This window comes from Bubalus bubalis, chromosome 9 (assembly GCF_019923935.1).
Source record: "Bubalus bubalis isolate 160015118507 breed Murrah chromosome 9, NDDB_SH_1, whole genome shotgun sequence".
Classification (NCBI taxonomy): domain Eukaryota; kingdom Metazoa; phylum Chordata; class Mammalia; order Artiodactyla; family Bovidae; genus Bubalus; species Bubalus bubalis.
Window position 1 is genome coordinate 98,785,898 of NC_059165.1, and position 21,931 is coordinate 98,807,828.

A 21,931-nucleotide genomic window follows, 5' to 3' on the forward strand; every position below is an offset into this window, starting at 1 on the left:
CCCCTCCCCCAAATTGGGCTCTGTCACTGAGGCAGCAGGAACTTCAGCCCCATCTCCAGTTATAAACGGGGCCCAAGTGAAAGGGGAAAGAGGGAACACATACTGCCAAAGAAAGAGAACTAGAGAAAGGGTGTGAGGAAGGGATCAGGGAGCTGGTGGGGTGGGGCCAGGTGGTACTCACAGAGGAAGTCGGAGAGCCACTCGGGCTGGTTGTAGTGAACGATAGCGACACACAGCGTGTTGAGGGCTACCAGACTGAGCACAGTCCAGTAGAAGGCCTGAGTTTTGACCATGCGGCGGATGTAGAAACGCATCCTCCTCTCCTTTTTGTGAAAAAAAGTTGAGTTCTCCAGCTTGGCACTTTTAATGCTGGCTCGGGCGAAGGGAGACCCTGCCAGGGAAAGGATGGAGAATGTCAGGGTGTTCCTGCAGAGGAAATTAACCGATGTGTGGCCCAGGCACGGAGTTTGGCCAGGGAACCCATTAGCTTCCCAAGCAGGCAAGCCCCCGGGAACCATTATGACTCATGGGCTTAGCTTTCCAGAGATGGGACTTCTGAGAAGGTGATGTCCCTGAAAATAACAGTGCTAGAAATAACCAATGAGTGCTCAGGATGTGGTGGTAGGGGGTTTCCTTGGTCGTTCAGGAGTAAAGAAACTATCTGTAATGAAGGTAGATGTGGGTTCAATCCCTGGGTTGGGAGGGCATGGCGACCCACTCCAGTATTCTTGCCAGGAAAATGCCTTAGACAGAGAAGCCTGGTGGACTAGAGCCCATGGGGTTGCAAAGAGTCAGAAATGACTGAAGTGACTGAGCATGGCATGGCATGGCTCAGAATGGGGAGGCTTATGGCTCTCCATTGCTGGAGTCATCGTTCTGTATTTCCCTCTCCTGGCACTGTCTGATCACTCTAGGGGTCATGCTACAGGGTGGGATGAGGCTGGAACCTCTGCTCAGGACTCCCAGTGCAGACGCAGGCGGCAGAGCTGAACACACCGTTCTTGGAAAGCCTCCAGGAGGAGGTATGGCTAGGATCCTAGTTTATCATGGACATTTCACTTTAAAAATAATCACCAAAGAATGAGCCAGCTGTGCCCTCTGCTCACATATATTTTTGCTCTTAAGCATTTATAAGGCACCTACTATGCCAGGCTCTGTCCCAGGTGTTCAGGATACATGTTATCAGAGTCCTGCACTCCTGGGATGGATACTCCAGTGTGGGAGCCAGAGAGCAAACATAATATACTAAGTAGGACTTCCCTGGTCGTCCAGTGGTTAAGAATCCGCCTGCCAGTGCAGGGGACTTGAGTTCAATACCTGGTCCGGGAATATTCCACATGCTGCATAGCAACTAAGCCCGTGTGCCACAACTACCGAAGCCCGTGTACCCTAGAGCCCACCTGCTGCAATTGCTGAAGCCTGTGCTCTGCAACAACAGACATCACCACAATGAGAAGCCCCCAAACCAAATGAAGAGTAGCCCCTGCTCACCATAACTAGAGAAAGCCCATGTGCAACTCAAACATAAATAAATAAAAATAATAAATTAATAGTGTGATGGAAGGTGCAAAGTGCTTTGGAAAAAAGAGAAAGCAGAGCCAAATAAGGGGACCTGGAGCCCTAGGAGGGCCCACTCAAGCTGCAGCATTAAACCAAGGGGTTAAGGTGAAGGAGTTGGCCTGAGTCACCTTAGTATCTTAGGCAGAGGAAAGAAACAGCAAGTGGAAAGGCCCTGAGGTGGGAATATGCCTGCCTGACGTATTTGGGGAACAGCATAAAGAGAACAGTATGGCTGGAGTGAAGTGGTTCAGGTGAGAAAAAGGAGGAGGTGAGGGCAGGGGGGTGGGTCTCGGCAGGTTCTGAAGGGCCTTGGGGGCTGCAGGGACAACTGGGGCTTTTGTTTTGAGTGAGGCGGGAGGTATGGAGGCAAGAGGGGCGTGACTTGACTTAGGGGTTCAGACGTCCTCTGGCTGCTGTGGAACAGACCGTGGAAGGCAAGGGAGGAGCCGAGTGGGGATGACTGCTCCAGTCCAGACAGATGATGACCAGGGCTGGACTCCATGGCAGCTGAGAAGGAGGCAGGCTGGGCCGATGTGGGGTGTATTATTAGTTTCAATTTTATCTATTATTGTTTATTTTTGGCTGTGCTGGGTCTTCACTGCTGCTCAGGCTTCCTCTAGCTGCAGTGAGTTGGGGGGTTACTCCTCATTGTGGTGTGTGGGCTTCTCTTGCTGTGGAGCACAGGCTCAATAGCTGTGCCGCACAGGCTTTGTTGCTCCAAGGCATGAGGGATCTTCCTGGACCAGGGATCGAACCCATGTTCCCTGCATTGGCAGGTGGGCTCTTTAACCCACTGAGCCACCTGGAAAGCCCTGGGGTATTATTATTTAAGGTATATTTCAACAATTGTTGATGGACCAAGCGTGGGTGGAAGAGAGGGAGAAGCCAAGGTTTTTGGTCTGAGAGCCCCAGGAGGGACAAAGCTGTCATCCACTGAGAATGGACAGGTTTGTGGGGGAGGTTCAGGGCTCAGCTTCACATAGATTGATTTTGTGTTCTAAACTATCTCCTCTTGAAAATCTTCCATTGCATTCATTCGTTTATTCTTCTTCATTGGTGGATTCATTCTTTCATTTATTCATCAGTGTGCTCATTCATTCACCCATTTGCTCACTCATGGGTATGTGTGTCACACATTCATTCATTTATTCTTTTATCATTTATTCATTCATTAGTGCACTCATTCATTTCTGTGTGTTTTTTTTTAATTTATCTATTTATTTTTAAAATTTGCCATACCATGCCACATGTGGAATCTTAGTTCCCTGACCAGGAATCGAACCCGTGGCCTCTGCATTGGAAATGCAGAGTCTTAACCACTGTACTACCACGGGAAGCTCCCATCCATTCATTTCTTCTTTCATCATTTACTCACACATCCGTCCATCCATCCATTCATTCATTTGTTCATTTGCACATTAATCCATGAAGCACTGTCCATCAACCTCACACCAGCCAAACCCAGAAAACATCTCTCAGAATGCCACTGCCTATTAGCAAAATTCTAAACGCAGGTTGTGAGTTGGCATCCCAGGGGCCATACTGGTTCATCTGAGACTTGTGAAGGTTGAAAGTATTGGTCTGCATTTAAAAACTGGGCGATTTTCCATACAAATATGGAGTTCAGCTTCTCATGAATGAAAATAACAGCTGACATTTATCGAACATTTAACAGGCACTGCGGGGGATGCAGTTTACACAGTAAGCGCCTCATCACAACCTTAGGAAGTAGGGACCATCACTAACCTCCTTGTACACCCTAAGGAAACAGAGGCTGAGGGGAGTCCAGCAATTGACTAAGAAGCTTCAGGTCAGTTCAGAGCCTGTTGCACTCTGGCCTGCGGCCACCACACTGCACTCACTCCTGGAACCTGTGGCCGTGAGCAAGCAACCACATGCCTGCCCAGCAGCAGCTGGCCAGGCTTGGTGGCTGGACTCTCCCTTCATGTCCATCACTTGTCTGATCTCATGGGCATTGGGAACCCCAAGGTGGCTCTTCACAGCCTTTCCCAGTTGAGACATTTCTGGTTCTTTTGGCTCCCAAAGATGTGCACAGACCCACAGGCATCCACAAGGTTTGGCAATCACATGGGGCAGGAGGTCCCTGACCTTCTCCTGGAGCCACGTGAAAGCTCAGCTCCATCACCAACCACAGAGTGACCTCGGGCAGATGACCTTGGGCAAGTTACCATGCGTCTTGGGACTCCAGTGCCTCCCACCTCACCAAGCCATTGGGAAAAATCAATGAGTTAATGCACCCTAACAGGAATTTCCCTGGTGGTCCAGTGGCTAAGACTCTGTGCTCCAAATGCAGGAGCCTGGGTTTGATCCCTGGTCAGGGAACTAGATACCACACGCCACAACTGAGAGTTCACATGCCTCCGCTAAAAGATCCTGCATGGGGCAACTAAGACCTGGTGCTGCCAAACGAACAGATAGGTAAATAAATATTTAAAAACTAACCCCAAGACAACGCTGCACGCATGCTCAGCCGCTAAGTTCTGTCCGACTCTTTGTGACCCCAATGGACTACAGCCTGCCAGGCTCCTCTGTCCATGGAATTTCCCAGGCAAGAATACTGGAGTAGGTTGCTATTTTCTTCTCCAGGGGATCTTTCTGACTCAGGGATTGACCTCGCGTCTCCTGCTTGGCAGGAGGATTCTTTACCACTGAGCTACCTGGGAAGCCCCAACATGATGCTGGCACATGCTTATTGGACATAAAGTCTTTTTCTACAACTGCAAGAGCGAAAATCAAGACTGTTCACATGCCAACTCATGGAGGAAGTCTCTCCTCATCACAGGGCCTGGAGACACATCCCATAATAGGCATCCCACGCATCAAGAAAGGAGAGGAAGGTGACTATTAATTGAACCCCTATTCCGTGCCAGGCCCTGTGTGCCAGCTCTGTGCTGTCTCCTCTATTTGCTGCATTTATACTCCCCCTGATCCATGCTCCCTTTGTCAATACCCCCCCCCCCCCTTTTTTTTTTCTGGCCGCACCTCGAGGCATGCAGAATCTTGGTTCCCTGACCAGGGATTGAACTTGTGCCCTGAGATGGAAGCATAGAGTCTTAACCACTGGACCACCAGAAAAGTCCCCTTTTTCTGTACACTCTTGTCTCTACTTTTCCTCCATGGTCTGAAAATTTGCAGGCAATCCTTAGTTTTTAAAAATAATTTTAATAAATTATTTTATGAAACACCATATATCTCAGATGTCAATTTCAATGTGGAATCAATAGAGAAATCTGTTAAAAAGATATTTTACATTCTTTTTTTTTTGGTACCAAGTATACCAAATCTTTACATTGTTTAGTCACTAAGTCGTGTCTAACTCTTTGTGATCTCATGGACTGCAGCACGCCAGGTTCCTCCGTCCTTAACTGTCTCTTGGAGTTTGCTCAGATTCATGTCTGTTGAGTTCAGTGATGCTATCTAACCATCTTATCGTCTGCCGATCCCTTTTCTTTTTGCCTTCAATCTTTGCCAGCATCAGGGTCTTTTCCAATGAGTCAGCTCTTTGGATCAGGTGGCCAAAGTATTAGAGCTAAAGTATTTCAAATCTAATGTGTGAGTATGGAATACATTTCATTCAGATCAGCTGCATTCAAAGAGCCAAATGTCAGAGGTGGCCAGTCTTAGTCTAGAATGTTTCACAGTGAGGATAGCAGGAGGCCACCACTTAGGCTTAGTTTCAGGATTTTTGGCAATTTATATGCCCTTCAAATTCTTGGTGAATTGAAATAGGTGCTTCCCAAGTTGTGGGCTGAACTGTCCATTCATGAGATGTGTTGATGGCTTCCCTGGTAGCTCAGAGGGAAAGAATCTACCTGCCAGTGCTGGAGACACAGGCTTGGTCCTTGGTCTGGGAAGATCCGACATGCTGTGGAGCAACGAAGTCCATGCGGCACAACTGTTGAGCCTGTGCTCTAGAGTCCATGTGCCACGACTACTGAAGCCCTCATGCTCTAGAGCCTGTGGTCCACAGTCAGAGAAGCCACTGCATTGAGAAGCCCTCACACTGCAACTAGAAAGAAGGCCCCATTTGCCACAACAAGAGAATAGCCCTCGCGGCAACGAAGACCCAGCACAGCTAAAAAACAAAAGAGAGGGACCGAGTAAGGGTTGAAATCCGAACCCCCGGTAGGGTCTTTGCAGATGCCATCTAATTAAGATGAAGTCAGATCTGATTGGAATGGGCCTTAATCCAACGACTGGTATTCTTATAAGAGTAGAAGAGACATGGGGACAAGCAGGAAAGGACCATGTGATGACAGAATCAGAACCTGGAACGAGGTGAGTGAAAGCCAAAGGGAGCCCAGGACAGCCGACAACACCAGAAGCTAAAAGACAAGCACGGGGGCAGATTGTCCCCGAAGTCCTCAGAGGCAGCACAACCCTTGCCAATATCTCGATCTCCGTTTGGACTTCTGGTCCCCAGAATTGTGAGAGAATACATTTCTGTTGTTTTAGGCCACCCAGCTTGTGATACTTTGGGACAGCTGCCCTAGCGAATGAACACAGCCCACGCGGAACTTCTGTCCTTAAAATCACCTAAAGCGAATCTGATTTTCCTAAAGTACTGGTGGCGTGATGGCCGATTCCATTTGTGGTTCAGCTTTTCCTAGTGATGCCACGAGGTCCCTATTTCCCGTTAGCTGATGAACGCTACATGAGACCTTTTTTTTTTTTTTTTGCCTGCACTTGGTTTTCACTGCGGCACACAGGCTTCTCTAGGTGCAGCACTCAGGTTAGTTGCCTGGTGGCATTGGGATCTTAGTTCCCTGATCAGGCATTGAACCCGTGTCCCCTGCGTTGGAATGCAGATTCTTAACCACTGGACCACCAGGGAAGTCCCTATATGAGACCGTTTTGTGATATGTTTATCAACTGACAGCATGGTAGAATCATCAATTACAAGAAATAGAGGAAAACAAAAGAATGGGAAAGACTAGAGATCTCGTCAAGAAAATTAGAGATACCAAGGGAATATTTCAAGCAAAGATGGGCACAAGAAAGGACAGAAACGGTATGGACCTAACAAAAGCAGAAGATATTAAGAAGAGGTGGCAAGAGTACACAGAACTATACAAAAAAGATCTTAAAGACAGCATTTACTGGGCAAAATAATACGAGGGAAAAATGCCACATGTGCCTGCCTGACTTTGAAACACGTTATTATTTTACAGAGATAAATAAAGGTGAAGGTGTCTCCTTGCCAGAACCCTGGAATTTTAGAGGTCTTTTTCAAGATTATTTACGAAGTCTCTGCCAGCATAGGAACCCCTTCCTGTGGGTTTTTGAGCTACCAGGTAAGGGAGCTGGCTTTGCCTGTAGCAAACCTTGTCCTGGGAGACTAAGCCACTGGCCTGTGTTTTAAACCTCTTGACAAAGTTGAAAGTTAACCTGCTTTCTTTCTTAAAAATAATTTTATTTACTTATTTATTTTTTGGCCGTGCTGGGTCTTCACTGCTGCGTGGGCTTCTCTCGAATTGCAGCGAGTGGGGCCTACCCTTCCTTGCAGGGCATGGGCTTCTCAGTGCAGTGGCTTCCCTTGTTGTGGAGCATGGGCTCTGGGGCACCCAAGCTTCAGTAGTTGTGGCACGTGGGCTCAATAGCTGGGCTCCAGAGCACAGGCTCCATGCTTGTGGCACACAGGCTTAGTTTCTGCATGGTGTGTGGGATCTTCCTGCACCAGGGATTGAACCTGTGTCTCCTGCACTGGCAGGCAGATTCTTTACCACTGAGCCACCAGGGAAGCCCTCACCTGCTTTCTTAACAGAGGTGCCATGGGACAGCATTGGTCCTTATTCAGTCTGACAGCTTTCTATGGGACAGTGTCGGTCCTTATTCAGTCTGACGGCTTTCTACTTTGGTTTCTTATCTTCCTTTTATCACATGTTCATCAAATGCCAGCCTTGAACATGGGTTCTCCAAGTTTTCTTAGCTCAGCCACAGACAGACCCTCTGTGAATCCATCGTGGCTTTCAGGGTCATTCTCACTATCCCCCCTTATCATTCCCTAAATTCATAGACTGACGTTCTAACCACCTCAGGTGTCTCTGAATTGCAATTGTCTTTGGAGATAGGGCTTTTCAAGAAGTAATTAAATTAGGACTTCCCTGACGGTCTAGTGGCAGCGAACAAGGGTTCGATCCCTGGTCTGGGAAGATTCCACATTCCATGGGGCAACGAAGCCCGTGAGCTGCAACTACCGAAGCCCGCATGCCTAGAGCCCGTGCAACAAGGGAAGTCACAGCAATGAGAAGCCTGCGCACCGCAACTAGAGAGCAGCCCCCGCTCGCTGAAACTAGAGAAAGCCCTGGCACAGCAATGAAGACCCAGCACAGCCCAAAATAAATAAGTTCGAAAAGACATAATTCAATTAAAATGAGATCATCAGGGTGGGCCTTAATCCTCTATGACTGGTGTCCTTATAAGAAGAGACGATTAAGACACAACACACATGGAGGAAAGAGTGTGTGAGGACACAGCAAGATGACCACCTGCAAGCAGGACACAGTCCAGCCCAGAAACCAATCCTGAGAACACCCTGATCTTGGACCTCCAGCCTCCAGGACTAGCAGGAGGTTAAGCTTCTGTTTTTAAAGAATTAAATCACCCAGTCCGTGCTATTTTATTATGGTCACCCCGGCGAACTGAAAACACTCTCCCCATTCCATACAAAGCCCAGTTTTAAAAAACGCCTCTTTTCATGAATTTTTCTTTGCTTTCCCACCAAATTCCTCCCTGCCTTGTACAGCCTTTAGACGCTTTATAATTAGACTCTGTGGGCTTCCCAGGTGGTGCTAGTGGTAAAGAACCTGCCTGCCAATTCAGGAGATGTAAGAGACACAGGTTCGATCCCTGGGTCGGAAAGATCCCCTGGAGGAGGGCATAGCAACTCACTCCAGTATTCTTGCCTGGAGAATCCCATGGACAGAGGAGCCTGGCGGGCTACAGTCCATAGGGTCCCAAAAGAGTCAGACAAGACTGAAGCGACTTAGCACGCATGCACAATTAAGACTCTGTTGCTTTTAAGTAACTTAAATTTATCTAATTATTTTTTTCTGATTTCAAGAGTAATGCCTGGGGACTTCCCTGGGGCTCCAGTGGTTAAGAATTTGCCTTGCAATGCAGGGGACGGGAGTTTCATCCCTGGTCGGGGAACTAAGATCCCACATGCCGTAGAGCAACTACGCCCACATGCCATAACTAGAGAGTCTGTGCTGCACCGAAGGATTGGCATGATGCAACGAAGATCCTGTGTACTGCAACGAAGGCCCGATATAAATAAAAATTTAAAAAGTAATGCCTGTCACTAATCCACTCATTTCAGGAAAACGTCATGAAGAAAGTGAAAGTCCTCTGCAATCCCTTCAGTTTCCACATCTTTAAGTACCTCTCACATTTCTTAATATTGTTTTAAAAATGACACCACATATTTTACATGGTGTTGTACAACTTGCTATTTTTTCACCAAAAAATATATTTCAGACATCCTTCCATGCCATTACAGCTCCATTCTTTTTCCCGGCAGCAGAGTATTCAATGATATATAAATGTTGTATAATTTCTTTAACCATCTCCCTACTTTGGTGCACATGGGTTGTTTCTGGTTTTTACTTTTCTGAATACCAGAAACAGAAGGCTGGTACATAGATCTCTGGCATACATGAAGAAATCTTTTGAAGCAGAAATTCTAGGTCAAAGAATATAAACATCAACAATTAAATAACTCCCTACCATACATCAGAAAACACTGCAAACTACATTCCTGCCAACAGCATATGGCTATGCCCATTTTTTCACAGCTTTGCCAACACTGGGTAGTAATACTTCTTCATCTTTTCTAGAAGGACTGATAACAAATAGTATCTCCCTGTTAATTAAGAACAGGTGAGATGGTTGGATGGCATCACCGACTCAATGGACATAAGTGTGAGCAAACTCCCAGAGATAGTGAAGGACAGAGAAGCCTGGTGCGCTGCAGTCCGTGGGGTCACAGAGTCAGACACGACTTAGCGGCTGAACAACAACTCAGTCTCATCCATAGAGGAGAGCTTGACTTGGGTACCCCACGGTTTCAGTGCCTGGCATTTAATACATGTGATATAGACAGAAATGTTTGCCTATCAAAATTTAACGTAACAGATTAGAAAATTGGGCAACTTAAATGGGAGATTTGTGGGACAGACATAACCAATCAAATGCACAGGGCGATGATGGAGCACCCTGATTCTTGAATTTTCTGGAAGGAGAGAAACAGATATATCCACAAGTAGAAGCAGGATTTGTTCATCATTACGAGGAAAAAGAGTGTTTTGGCTGGAAATTAAAAATGCAAATTAAAACAAGCTTTAAGGTATCATTACAAACTGATTTATCCAGGAAATTAAACACGTAATAGGCAATGGCCGGGGTGGGAGAGTCCATGAGCGTCTGCATACTTGGCAGGTTTATAAATGGGTTCAATGTTTTTGAAACTCAGAACAGCTCTGTGAATAATAAGTTGAAAAGCTGTTAATATCTTTGATCCTATAATTATCCCCAAAGAAATCCTCCCAAAGGGTGGGAGGAGTCATTGTACGTAAATGCTCCCAGCAGTGCTCCTCGTAAAGGCAAAAACTGGAAACAACTCAGATACCATATAATAAAGCTAAGGCTGAGCAAGCCACAGTGTGGCCACCCTCTGGAGTGTGGGATGGCATGGAAATCATGTCGAAACTCAGCAGTAAGCTTATAAACTAGGGGGGAGTGAAGCAACCTGAGTATGAAGTAGTTGGTTCCTAGGGATTAGAAACACACGTACGTTTTGATTTTTATTTTTGGCCATGCTGTTCAGCTTGCAGGATCTTAGTTCCCCAGCTAGGGCTCAAACCTGTATCCTCTGCAATAGAAGTCCGGAGTCCTAACCACTGGACTGACAGGGAATTCCCCAAAACATGTGTATATTTTGAATTCCCTCCCCCAGCCTTGCCTCTATACTCCAGCCACACGATACCCATTCAGCCTTAATGTCTGCTCCTCTCAGAGTCTCCTGTTATTTTCTCTGCCTGGAAGCTCTCTCATCCACTCTTCATACTTAGACTTTTTTTAAAAAAAAAATCATTTATTTATTTAGGCCATGCTGGGTCTTTGCTGCTGTACCAGCTTTCTCTAGTTGCAGTGAGTGGGGACTACTCTTGAGTTGCCTGCTCTTCACTGTGGTGGCTTCTCATTGCAGAGCACAGGCTCTAGGCTCATGGACTTCAAAAGTTGTGGTGCACAGGCTTAGCTGCTCCTCAGCATGTGGGATCTTCCTAGACCAGGGATCGAACTCATGTCTCCTGCATTGGCAGGTGGCTTCTTTACCACTGGGCCATGAGGGAGGCCCCATAACTAGAATTTTTATTTTATTTTTTGGCCCCACCATGTGACTTGTCGGATCTTAGTTCCCCAATTGGGGACTGAACCTGCACCCTTGGCAGTGAAAGTGCAGAGTCCTGACCACCGGACCGCCAGGGAATCCCCTTCATAACTGGAATTTTTAGGAACCTATTTCAGGCACTTCCCTGATGGCCCTGCTGCTGCTGCTGCTAAGTCGCTTCAGTTGTGTCTGACTCTGTGCGACCCCAGAGACGGCAGCCCACCAGGCTCCCCCGTCCCTGGGATTCTCCAGGCAAGAACACTGGAGTGGATTGCTATTTCCTTCTCCAATACGTGAAAGTGAAGTTGCTCAGTCGTGTCCGACTCTTTGCGACTCCATGGACTGCAGCCTACCAGGCTCCTCCATCCATGGGATTTTCCAGGCAAGAGTACTGGAGTGGGTTGCCATTGCTTTCTCCCCTGGTGGCTCAGTGGATAAAAATCTGCCTGTCAGTGCAGGGGACACATGTTTCACCCTGGTCTGGGAGGATTCCACGGGCTCCAGAGAAATTAAGCCAGACAACCACAACTACTAAGCCTGTGCCCTAGAGTCTGCAAGCCACAACTACAGAGCCCGTGCGCTGCAACTACCGAAGGCCAAGCACCCTAGCGCCTGTGCTCCACAAGAGAAGCCCACACACCACAGTGCAGATTAGACCCCTACTTGCTGCAACTAGAGAAAGCCTGAGTGCAGCAATGAAGACTCAGTTTCAAAAAATAATAGAATCTCCTTAGAGAAGGTCAAAGCAAGTCTCACCCAAGAGGGGCAAAAAGGAAAGACAAATGTTCCCACCTCAAACTCTGTCCTTGGCAATAACCAATGACAACAGCCTGGGCACAGCCTTCTGCCCAGTTTACTCTGCAACCACTGCCTGGCAAACTCCTATCTTCCCTTCGGTTCTCAGAACAATGTCACCTCCTCCAAGAAGCCCTCTCTGACTACACTCCACTCTTCCAGAGCAGCTGAGTGAGGAGCATCTCCTCTGCAGTGCCGTTACCATTACAAGCTTATTTCTGTAATTACCTGCTTAATATCTATTTTCTGCACTGGACTGCAAGCTCCACAAGGGTAGGGATTTGATCTCGGTCCTGTTCACAATTGGGCATTCAGTAACAGTAGCCTCCCGAGTAAGCATTAATGAATAATAACATTACTCATGAATAATATTAGCCAATATCATGGGGACCTTCTTTTCTGCCACATGGTGTTCTAAATGCTATATGTTTTTTTTTTTTTGGCTGCAGCAAAAGGCATGTGGGATCTTAGTTCCTGACCAGGGATAGAACCTGTACCCCCTGCAGTGGAAGCACAGAGTCTTAACTGTTGGACCACCAGGGAAGTGTGGTCCAGTGGTTATTTAGTTTTACTTGACATAGATCCAGTGATTACTTAGTTTTACTTCTACGTGTGTTAGTTTTACTTCTTGAAACAATACGAGAAGACAGGCACTGTTGTTATTCCCATAATCATGTCATCTGCCCCAGGAAATACAGTTGAGAATGGGCAGAATTGAGACCCAATCTAGGCAGCTCCAAGCCCTCACCTTCATCTCCCAGGAAATAATAAATGATGGCCAGGCAGCAGCTGGGGGACTTACCCACAGAGGCGATGTCGGCCAGCTGATCCTCAGCCTCCTCGGGGTTGAGCAGGTCTGTCTTGCTCTTCTTTATAGTGGCTCTCCGCAGAGCTCCAACAATGGAAACACGGCAAGAGAAAAAGACGTTACCCTTTTTGCTATAACAATGCCATTGACCGCGTGTGTCCCTGGGTGCCAGGTGCTCTATTAGGGACTTTTTCCATGTTGTTGGATTTCACCCACGTAGCAGCCTGGTTCCATGGGAAGTAACAGTATGCCATTTCACAGATGTGGGGACAGAAGCTTAGGGAGGTTACATGACTTTGCTTATTAGGTAAAGATGAGAACCAAGTTCCTGCTTAATCTAAGTCTGGGCTCTTGGTCAACATTTTCCCTCTAGGAGTCCTGGGATTGGACATGTAGATTCCTATGAAAATGGCCCATCCCCTTAACCTTTAGCACACTTGCCAGGCTGGCTGGGACTGTGGAAGCCCTTCCTTAATATTTAGGTTCTACACCCCAAGAGCTCGCCAGGGGATAGTGAGTTCAGGCACACACTTCCAATAAAGTGATTTAGACACCCCCATTCCCTGGTAGCTCAGCTGATAAAGAATCCACCTGCAATGCTGGAGACCCTGGTTTGATTCCTGGGTCAGGAAGATCCACTGGAGAAGGGATAGGCTACCCATTCCATTATTCTTGGGCTTCCCTGGTGGCTCAGACGGCAAAGAATCTGCCTGCAATGCAGGAGACCTGGGTTTGACCCCTGGGTTGGGAAGATACCCTGGAAAAGTGAACAGCTACCCATTCCAGTATTCTGGCCTGGAGAATTCCATGAACAAAGGAGCCTGGCACGCTACAATCCATGGGGTTGCAAAGAGTCAGACATGACTGAGTGACTTTCAGTTTCATTTATGGGTACTGTCTTTCTCTCCTCTCAAAGAGTAAAATCCATGTTACTCTTAGGATGGAGCCCCATCTCCTTTCCTTCCTTCTCACTCCTGGTTTCTTCAATCCACAGTCATTGCTCTGTCTAGTCAAATTTCTAATGTAAGACAACTGTCCTTAATAGTAAGCTTGATTCTTGGTGAAATTATTATTTTTTTTTGGCTATAGTGCATGGCTTGTTGGATCTTAGTTCTTCAACCAGGGATTGAACCTGGGCCACCGCAGTGAAAGCATTGAGTTCTAACCACTGGACCGACCACCAGGGTACTTCCATTGCTGAAATTACTTTTTTAAAAAAAATTTGGCTGCATCTTGTGGCATGTGGGATTACAGTCCCCCGACCCAGTACTGAACTTGTGGCCCTTGCATTGGAGGCAGGGAGTCTCAACCACTGGACTGACAGGGAAGTCCCTGAAATTACTATTACTTACTTTACTTATTATTATTTTACTTAGTGAACATAGATGGGGCTGACCCCAAGCCAGACACCGTCCTATGCATTCTATCTGCCATACTTAACGTGACAGTCATAAACAATCAACTCAGGTAGGTATGGTAATTATCACGCCCATTTGACAGATGAGGAAAATGGAGGCACAAAACAGAAGCTGGGCACGTGGTCAAAGCAGACAGGGCAGGCAGGAAACAGGAACCCTGTGACAAAGTCCTGAAATTCCTTGAGGAAACAGAGTCTCACCATTCTCCGTATCTTCCTGAGCCCGACCCAGTCTTGTGTTAGTTCTTGGCATCACTTGGGCCCTGAACATCCATCCCCTGGAGGCCCCTTAGAAAGAAGCAACCCGTTCCCCCAGCTCTGGCTCCCCCTGTGTTCCCCGGGACCCACCCCAACCCCCAAGCCAGGTTCAGAGCAGTTACCATCAAAGGGATGTCTCTGCTCCCCATCAGTTTCATCTTCGGCGAGGATCACCTCTTCTGAAGAGCAAGAGCACATAGTTAATTTACGCTCCAGCATCTGGAGGACTCTCCTGGGGATGGGTTCCCTTGGATGGGAAAGGAGAAGAGTCCTCCCAGGCACTCCAGTCTCCCCTTGCTGAGTGACAAGTCTATTAGCCAGAGATATGCTGCTAACTTGCTCTTGACTCCCAGTCCCACTTAAGCAACAGCTGTAATGCCAACATCATCCCTACCTGCTTCAAAATCAAAACCAACCTCCTACCCACAACTTATAAGATCTTGCCTGATCTGACCCCTGTCACCTCCCTATCCTCCTTTCCTCTTGCTCTCCCCCTCACTCTGCCCCAGCCCCACTGGCTTCCCTGCTGTGACTCCACTCTGCTCCTACCCCAGGGCCTTTGCACTTGCTGTTCCCTCTGGTGGGAAGGCCCCTCCCCGAGACATCCACATGGCTTCCTTATTCACTTCCTCCAGGTCTCTGCTCAGAGGTCACCTCCTCAGAGAGACCCTCTCTGATCACCCTGCTATCTCTCTTTCCTGCCTCCTACCCTGTTTTATTTTTCCTCTCAGCATTTAGCAACACCCAATATTATGTGTATTTGGTTATTTTCTGTCTCTCTCATTAGACTATCAGAGCCCTGCAGGCAGAGACCAAATCTCAGTGTCTAGAACACTGGCATACAGCACGTGCCCCATAATTGTCTAAATTACCAAACAAATAAACATGTACAATACCTACAGTATGTTAGGTACTGCTCTCTCTCTCTCTCTCTCTTTTTTTTTTTTTTTTGGCTGAGCCACTTGGCATGCAGGATCTTCCTTGACCAGGGATTGAACCCATGCTCCCTGCAGTGGGAGTGTGGAGTCTTAACCACTGGACAGCCAGGGAAGTTCAAGCACTTAGCTTAGATTACCTTAGGGACATCTCAAACAGCTTTATGAGGTAGGTACTATCATGATCTCTGTTTAACAGGCTGGGAGACTGAGGCACAGGGCAGTGAGGAGCATTGCTAGGAGGTGGCAGAGTGGGGATCTAAACCAATGTCTGGTTTTAGAGCTCTCGAGTATAATGTTATGTCATGTCCTGGCTTCATCTCTTTGGATTCCTGTTGCTAAACATCGGGACTACCAGTTCAGATCCTCTGTCCCCTCCCCTCATCCATCTCCAAACTGCATGCATGACTCTCGTTGTGCTCTGTGACATAGGATTTCAGTTCTTGGGCCCCAGGATGAAAGGGCCTCACCTGCTTTTGAGATCCACTCCATGTACCCATTGAGCTCTCGTTCAATCTGCTGCTGCCGCCTCAGCTTCAGAAACGCCCGCCGGTTCTCCACCCGCTCCCTTTCTTTGGCAAACTCCCTGAAGAAGCGCAGGAGAGTCAGGTCTGGCTGTTTCAGAAATTTTAGGGAGTGTGCGCGTGTGTGTGTTTGGGGATTCAGAATCCCTGGAGGGCGGTGCATTTAAACAAGAGGAATCTGGTCTTCTGGGAGAAGCTCAGAATACTATAGGAGTGGGCATTTCTGCCAGCTTCCCACGGTTCCCACCAACTACACCCAGTTAGAGGAAAAAACCCCACAAAACCATAAACCATGTCATGCCAACCACTGCTGGCTGTAAACCCCATTCTCATTCTCTGTATTCTTGGCTAAAGAATAGTTTCACCCCTTTTTTAAGTTACGCCAGTGACACATAAGCTGAAGATTTCTCCAGCAATCTCACTTTCATGATATAGGACCCTTCGGGTTTCCCTTTTTCCTCTTCCTGTTTGGAGTGTGAGATGCCTATCTTGTGAGTGTGAAGTGGCCATTTTGAGACCATAAAGAATCCATGAGATTTAAAGTCTCTAATAAGGATGTCAGCATGGAAAGCTAGAAGAAGCTGGGGTCTATCACGACACCACGGAGCCAGCAAACCAATCCCCAGGCTTGTAGTAAGAAAAATTAAACTTATTTATGATGAAGCCAGAAAAACAATCTTGGGGGAAGGGTACAATGTGTGTTATGAAAATGCATGTTTGATTGTAAGCTGCAATTTTATACTTGGAAAATAAGGGAAGGGGAAAACCCAACCTGTTATTTTTTTTTTTAATGTAAATTATAGAAATTAAAACTCTATAGAATTTTCTTGTGTTTTGTGTTGTGGGTCTGAAAATTTTGAGAAAACCTTCAAAAAAAGCACTGAGCTACCTTTTGGAAGTAGCTCAGTGCCAGGGGTGAAGCTTAGTGAGTAAAGCCTGGGGTGGATTTCAGTTCCCATGAATCTCTTCACGGGGTGTCCCCAGAAGTGCACAACTTGAGCATCTGTACATGGATTGCTGATAATGGACCAGTAACCCAAAGCAAGAGAAGAAGAGTCTGTGCCTGGAGAATGAAAACCAAGTTTTGATGGCCTCTTCCTGGGGAAAAGATGGCGTGGGGAATGGGATGGGAGGAGTAGCAGAGACTTACCCAGACAGCACACCCAGCACGAGGTTCAGCATAAAAAAGGAGCCGATGATGATGAGGGGGATGAAGTACAACCAGTTCCAAGTGTTCCCTGAGGCATCGTTGCTCTACGAGGGGTGAGGAAGGAAAGCAGCTGAGTACCGAGTGGGACTTAGGTATGACCTGAAAGGTGGAGGGGTAGCTCTGGTTCTCCAGGGGTTTTGTTCTCAAATGCCCTTGGCCTGTGGAGTCCTAGAGTCCTGGTAGCCCAGAGAGGGGAAGAGAGCACAAGATCAACCAATGGGGGAAACTACAGAGGTACCACAGGAAGGACAAAGCTCCCTCCGACTCACAGGTTTTCAGGGGACCAGAAACCAGCATGAAACTCAGAAGGACTCCCCACACCAAACTCCAGGAGCAGGAGGGGAAAACCCCACTGAAGTGTAGAAATAAACCCTTAGTTCCCTCCCTCTCTCCCAGTCATACTGTCTCCCTTGAGAGGAGGTGCATGGTGGCAAGGTCTGAGAGTTAGGTTAAATCACCAAGCTAGACAGCAGGACCATGAACCTTTTCCTCAAGTGTCCTCCACTTCTATTGCCTGCAGCATCAATGTCAACCAAAGAAAAATTGCCAGAAAAGCCTATCTAGGTCAATTCTCAAGGGGGAGGATTGTCCACAAATAGAACATTCTTCTCTGGGAGAACAGGACACTATGCCAAGGAGGAAGTTAGGAGGGGAAGAAAATCAAGACTAAAGAAAGAAAGAAACATAAAATCCAGCACTTAATACTTTTTCTGTTTGTGCCAGACACCCTTCTAAGCATATTACTGATGCTGTTTATTTAGTCATTTAATCCTCATGATGTCCCTATGTTATTGTCATGAACTGTGGAAAACGAGGCCCATGAAGTCAAAACTGAAGCCTGAGCCTACAGAGCTAGACAGGGGTGGACACGGGATTTGAACCAGGTGGCCGGACCCCAGAGCCTATGGACTTAACCCCAGTCCTAGCGGGAAGGCTTCTGGTGCTTCATCAGCTCTGTGACATCTGCAGAATGTGGGCCCCCAAATGTGGCTTTAAAAGCTCACCTTTAAACGCACATTCAGTGCTACTGCTGCCCTGCAGAAAGGCTAAAATGAGAATGACTGACAATGCCAGGTGCTGGTGAGTCTGTGAAGGAACTAGAACACTCACATGCTGTCAGTGGAGGGTAACATGGTGTATGAGTTTCCTGTGGCTGCTGTAACAAAGAACCACCGAATGAGTGGCTTCAAACAATGGGAATTTACTGGTCCTGGAGGCCAGAAACCCAAGATCAGGGTATCAGCATGGTTGGTTCCTTCTAGAGGCTCTGAGGGAGAATGTGTTCCATGCCTTTCCCCTGGTATCTGGGTTGCTGACAACCTTTGGTGGTTCCTTGGCTTGTAGATGCATCACCCTGATTTCTGTCTTCATCAATACATGACTTTCTCTCTCTGTGCATGTCTGCCTGTGTCCAAATTTCCCCTTTCTATAGGGACACTAGTCACATTGGATTAGGGCCCATCCTAATGGCCTCATCTTAACCAATTATTCCTGCAATGACTCCATTCCAAAATAAAGTCATATTCTGAGGTACTAAGGGTTAGAGCTTCAACATGTGAATTTGGGAGGAGGCACAATTCAATCCATCACACATAGTACAACCACTTTGAAATGGGATGGGAATTTCTACTAAAATTAATCATGTACCTTCACTATGACCTGATCATGGCACCCCTGGGATATTATCCAGCAGAAATGTGAACCTGTCTATGCCAAAGATATATGTAAGAATGTTCATAGTGGTGATCTTCATAACAGCCCCACATTGGAAACAATCTGAATCCTTGTCAACAAGAGAGAAAATAAATAAATGGAATATTGTGCAATGAAGACCGCCATTCATCACATGAAACCTTACAGACCTGGCCTCCAGCAAAAGCCAGACAGAAAAGAGCATGTATTAGGTTGGCCGAAAAGCTCATTCGGGTTTTTCCACCTGATGTTACAGAAAACCCGATAGAACTTTTTGGCCAGCCCAATAGGTAAGATTCTATTCATGTAAAATACAAAAACAGGCAAACAAGCTGATGATATCTGAGTTCTAGATGGAGTATCCTTTGGAGAGAGTAGTGACTGAGGAGAGAGCAAGAGGAGAAGCTCTCGAGGCTGAGAACGCTCTGTTTCCTGATTCTGGGTGCTGGTTATACCCACGAGTCCAGTTTGTAAAAATTTATCAAGCTCCTTGCTTATGATTTGTGACGTGTTCTGTAGATTTATTTCACTTGAACCTCCCCCAAAGTTTTTTGTTTTTTCAAAGAAAGTCAATTTTACCTTAAAAAAGCAAGGAGATTCTGACACATGCTACAGTGTGGATGAATCCTGAGGGCACTATACTAAGTGAAGTAAGCCAGACATGAAAGGATAAAAACTATATGATTGTACTCATATGAAGTTCCCACATTTGTCAAATTCAGAGTCAGAAATAACGGTGAGCAGGGTCTGGGGGAGGGGGACAGAGGGTTAGTGTTTAACGAGGACAGAGTTTCAGTTCTGCAAGGTGAGAAAGTTCTGGAGATGGACAGTGGTGACAATTTATATCAACATGAATGCACTTAATGCCAATGAAGTGGCCACCTAAATGGATTAGATGGTAAATTTTAGGTTATACTTATTCCATCACAATAATTAAGAAAGAAAACAAACCAAAAAAGCCAACTTTTATCATCATGGGCACAGACAGGTTCTGGGGACAATGAACGTGCCAGTCCCAGCTCACACTTGCGTTCTAACAGAGTTCTAATGCTTTGCTTCTGGAAGGTTCTGGAAGAAAGAAAAGGGTCAGCAGAAAGGACTGGACAGAAGGCAGAACTGGCTTTGTGTTTCCCCCTCCAGCGCTGCTGCGGCTGAGGCATTTTGTTCCCATTTCTTGGGGCTAAATATAGCCCAGGAGAGAAAGCCTGCCCTGGCCAACAGATGAAACAAGTCTGGGCTGTCTCAGGAGGCAGGTTTGGCATGGAGACAGAGTGGTGGGGGGTGGGGGGAGGAGGGTAGGCCTGAGCAGGGGAGAAGTGGCTGAGGTCCCTTGGTCCCAAGGCAGCCCCTCCATCCCGGGATCTGCCTACCCCAGCTCCCTGATGCACTTAAAGCACCTGGCCCCGTGATGCTGCCTGGCATAAAAGACACTCACGATGCCAGGACCTCAGCCTACCGGAGCCAATGTGGTGTGTGATCCTTCCCATCTTCCTGGGTGAGGAAACTGAGGCAAATGGAGGTCAAGTCTCATGTCCGAGATCCCTGTCACGGGCTGCATTGTATCCTGTCAAAAGGTATGTTGCAATCCTAACCCCCAGGACCTGTCAATGGGACCCTACTTGGAAACAGGGTCTCTACAGCTGCCATTAAGTTAAGATGAAGTCATGGTCGTGGGCCCTAGTCCAATAGGACTGGTGTCCTCTTAAGAAGAGGAAAACAGGGATTTCCTTGGTGGTCCAGTGGTTAAGAATACATCTGCCAATGCAGGGGACACAGGTTTGATCCCTGGTCTGGGAAGATTTCCCCATGCCACAAGGGAACTAAACCCGGGCACTGCAACTATTGAAGCCCGTACACCTGGAGTCCATGCTTCACAAGAGAAGCCACTGCCATGAGAAGCCTGCACATCCAACTACAGGAAGCCCATGCACAGCAATGAAGGCCCAGTGCAGACAAAAATAAAGAAATAAAATAAAAATAATATTCAGAAAAGAAGAGGAAAACAACAGGTGAAGACAGGGACACACAACCATGTAACGATGGAGGCAGAGGCTGGAGGGATGCAGCTGTGAGTCAAAGAAGGCTAAGGGTTGATAGTCACCACAAGAAGTTTGGAAAAGGCAAAAAAGAATTCTACCCAGAGTCTCAGAGGTAGTGTAGCTCTGCTGGCATTGGAGAGGCAGGTGGGACAGCCTCTCTCACTCTAGTAGAGCTTGTTTGAGCTGACAAAACACCCCTCGATTCCCACAGTCTCCACACCCAGTGGATGGGGGAAACCGAGGCTGTGGAAGATGCTATGATTTGCCTGGCTCACACACAGTGTGGATGGCATGGCTGTGACTAGACCCATCATCCTGGCTTGCATCCGACTGATTTTTTTTCTATCTCACTCATTCACTGCACTTATATAGTATTTTATGTTTATAAAAATTGGCCCAAGAGAGTCTTAAAGAAGAGGGAAAATACTGATTCATCTCAGCACTGTTGGTACCTAGCGAGGCGCCTGGTGCTTTGCAAGCACTTGATAAATACTCATCAAACAAATTAATGGCTGAGTCCCAGTAAAATCCTTAAGTGCCTTCTGGTTTATGGCTTATTTTCCTCTAATATTTTGGGCATGATTTATTCAGAAAAAGTATAGAAGATGCAAAAATAAGCCCCCTCAAAACAACCAAACAACTCTCAGCCCAAAAGAACACCCAACTCCCCAGCATAAAGGATAAGAATGGGGTGGTTTAGACAACAAATATATGGTTACCAAGGGGAAAAGAGGGTGTGATGGATTGGGAGACTGGGGTTGACATATACACACTGTGCCATATTGCTGTGCTCAGTCATATCCGACTCTTGGCCACCTCATGGACTGTAGTCTGCCAGGCTTCTCTGTCCATGGGATTTTCTAGGCAAGAATACTAGAATGGAGTGCCATTTCCTACTCCAGGGGATCTTCCTGACTCAGGGGTTGAAACCACGTCCCTTGTGTCTCCTGCACTGGCAGGAGGATTCTTTACCCACTGAGCCACCTGTCAAGCCCATATATACACTACTATGTATAAAATGGACAACTAATGAGAATCTATTGTATAGGTTCTGAGCTCAGGGAAATCTGCTCTGTGGTGACCTAAAGGGGAAGAAAATCCAAAACAGAGGGAGTATATGTATACGTATAGTTGATTCACTTTGCTATATAGTAGAAATGAACACAACATTGTAAAGCAACTATATGCGAATATAGAATAAAGAAGCCACACTTCACATGAAAAGATGCTGGTGGATCAGACAGTAAAGTATATGACTGCAGTGGAGGAGACCTGGGTTTG

The 21,931-nt window shown here is 46.9% G+C and overlaps 1 protein-coding gene across 8 annotated transcripts in view; it reads right to left on the minus strand.

Moving 5' to 3' along the window:
• Positions 1-21,931, minus strand: part of CACNA1A (calcium voltage-gated channel subunit alpha1 A) — a 255,543-nt gene that overhangs the window by 98,021 nt on the left and 135,591 nt on the right. For 5 of the 8 annotated variants that reach the window (XM_044948205.2, XM_044948204.2, XM_044948209.2 and 2 more), the window contains exons 7-11: positions 16,860-16,963; positions 15,656-15,771; positions 14,373-14,429; positions 12,570-12,662; positions 182-391 (exon numbers count right to left, since the gene is read on the minus strand). In XM_044948205.2, the coding sequence (XP_044804140.2) occupies positions 182-391; positions 12,570-12,662; positions 14,373-14,429; positions 15,656-15,771; positions 16,860-16,963 (580 nt within the window). The remainder of the gene's footprint in view (positions 1-181; positions 392-12,569; positions 12,663-14,372; positions 14,430-15,655; positions 15,772-16,859; positions 16,964-21,931) is intronic. The other 3 variants (XM_044948208.2, XM_044948206.2, XM_044948210.2) reach the window with 2 other exon arrangements.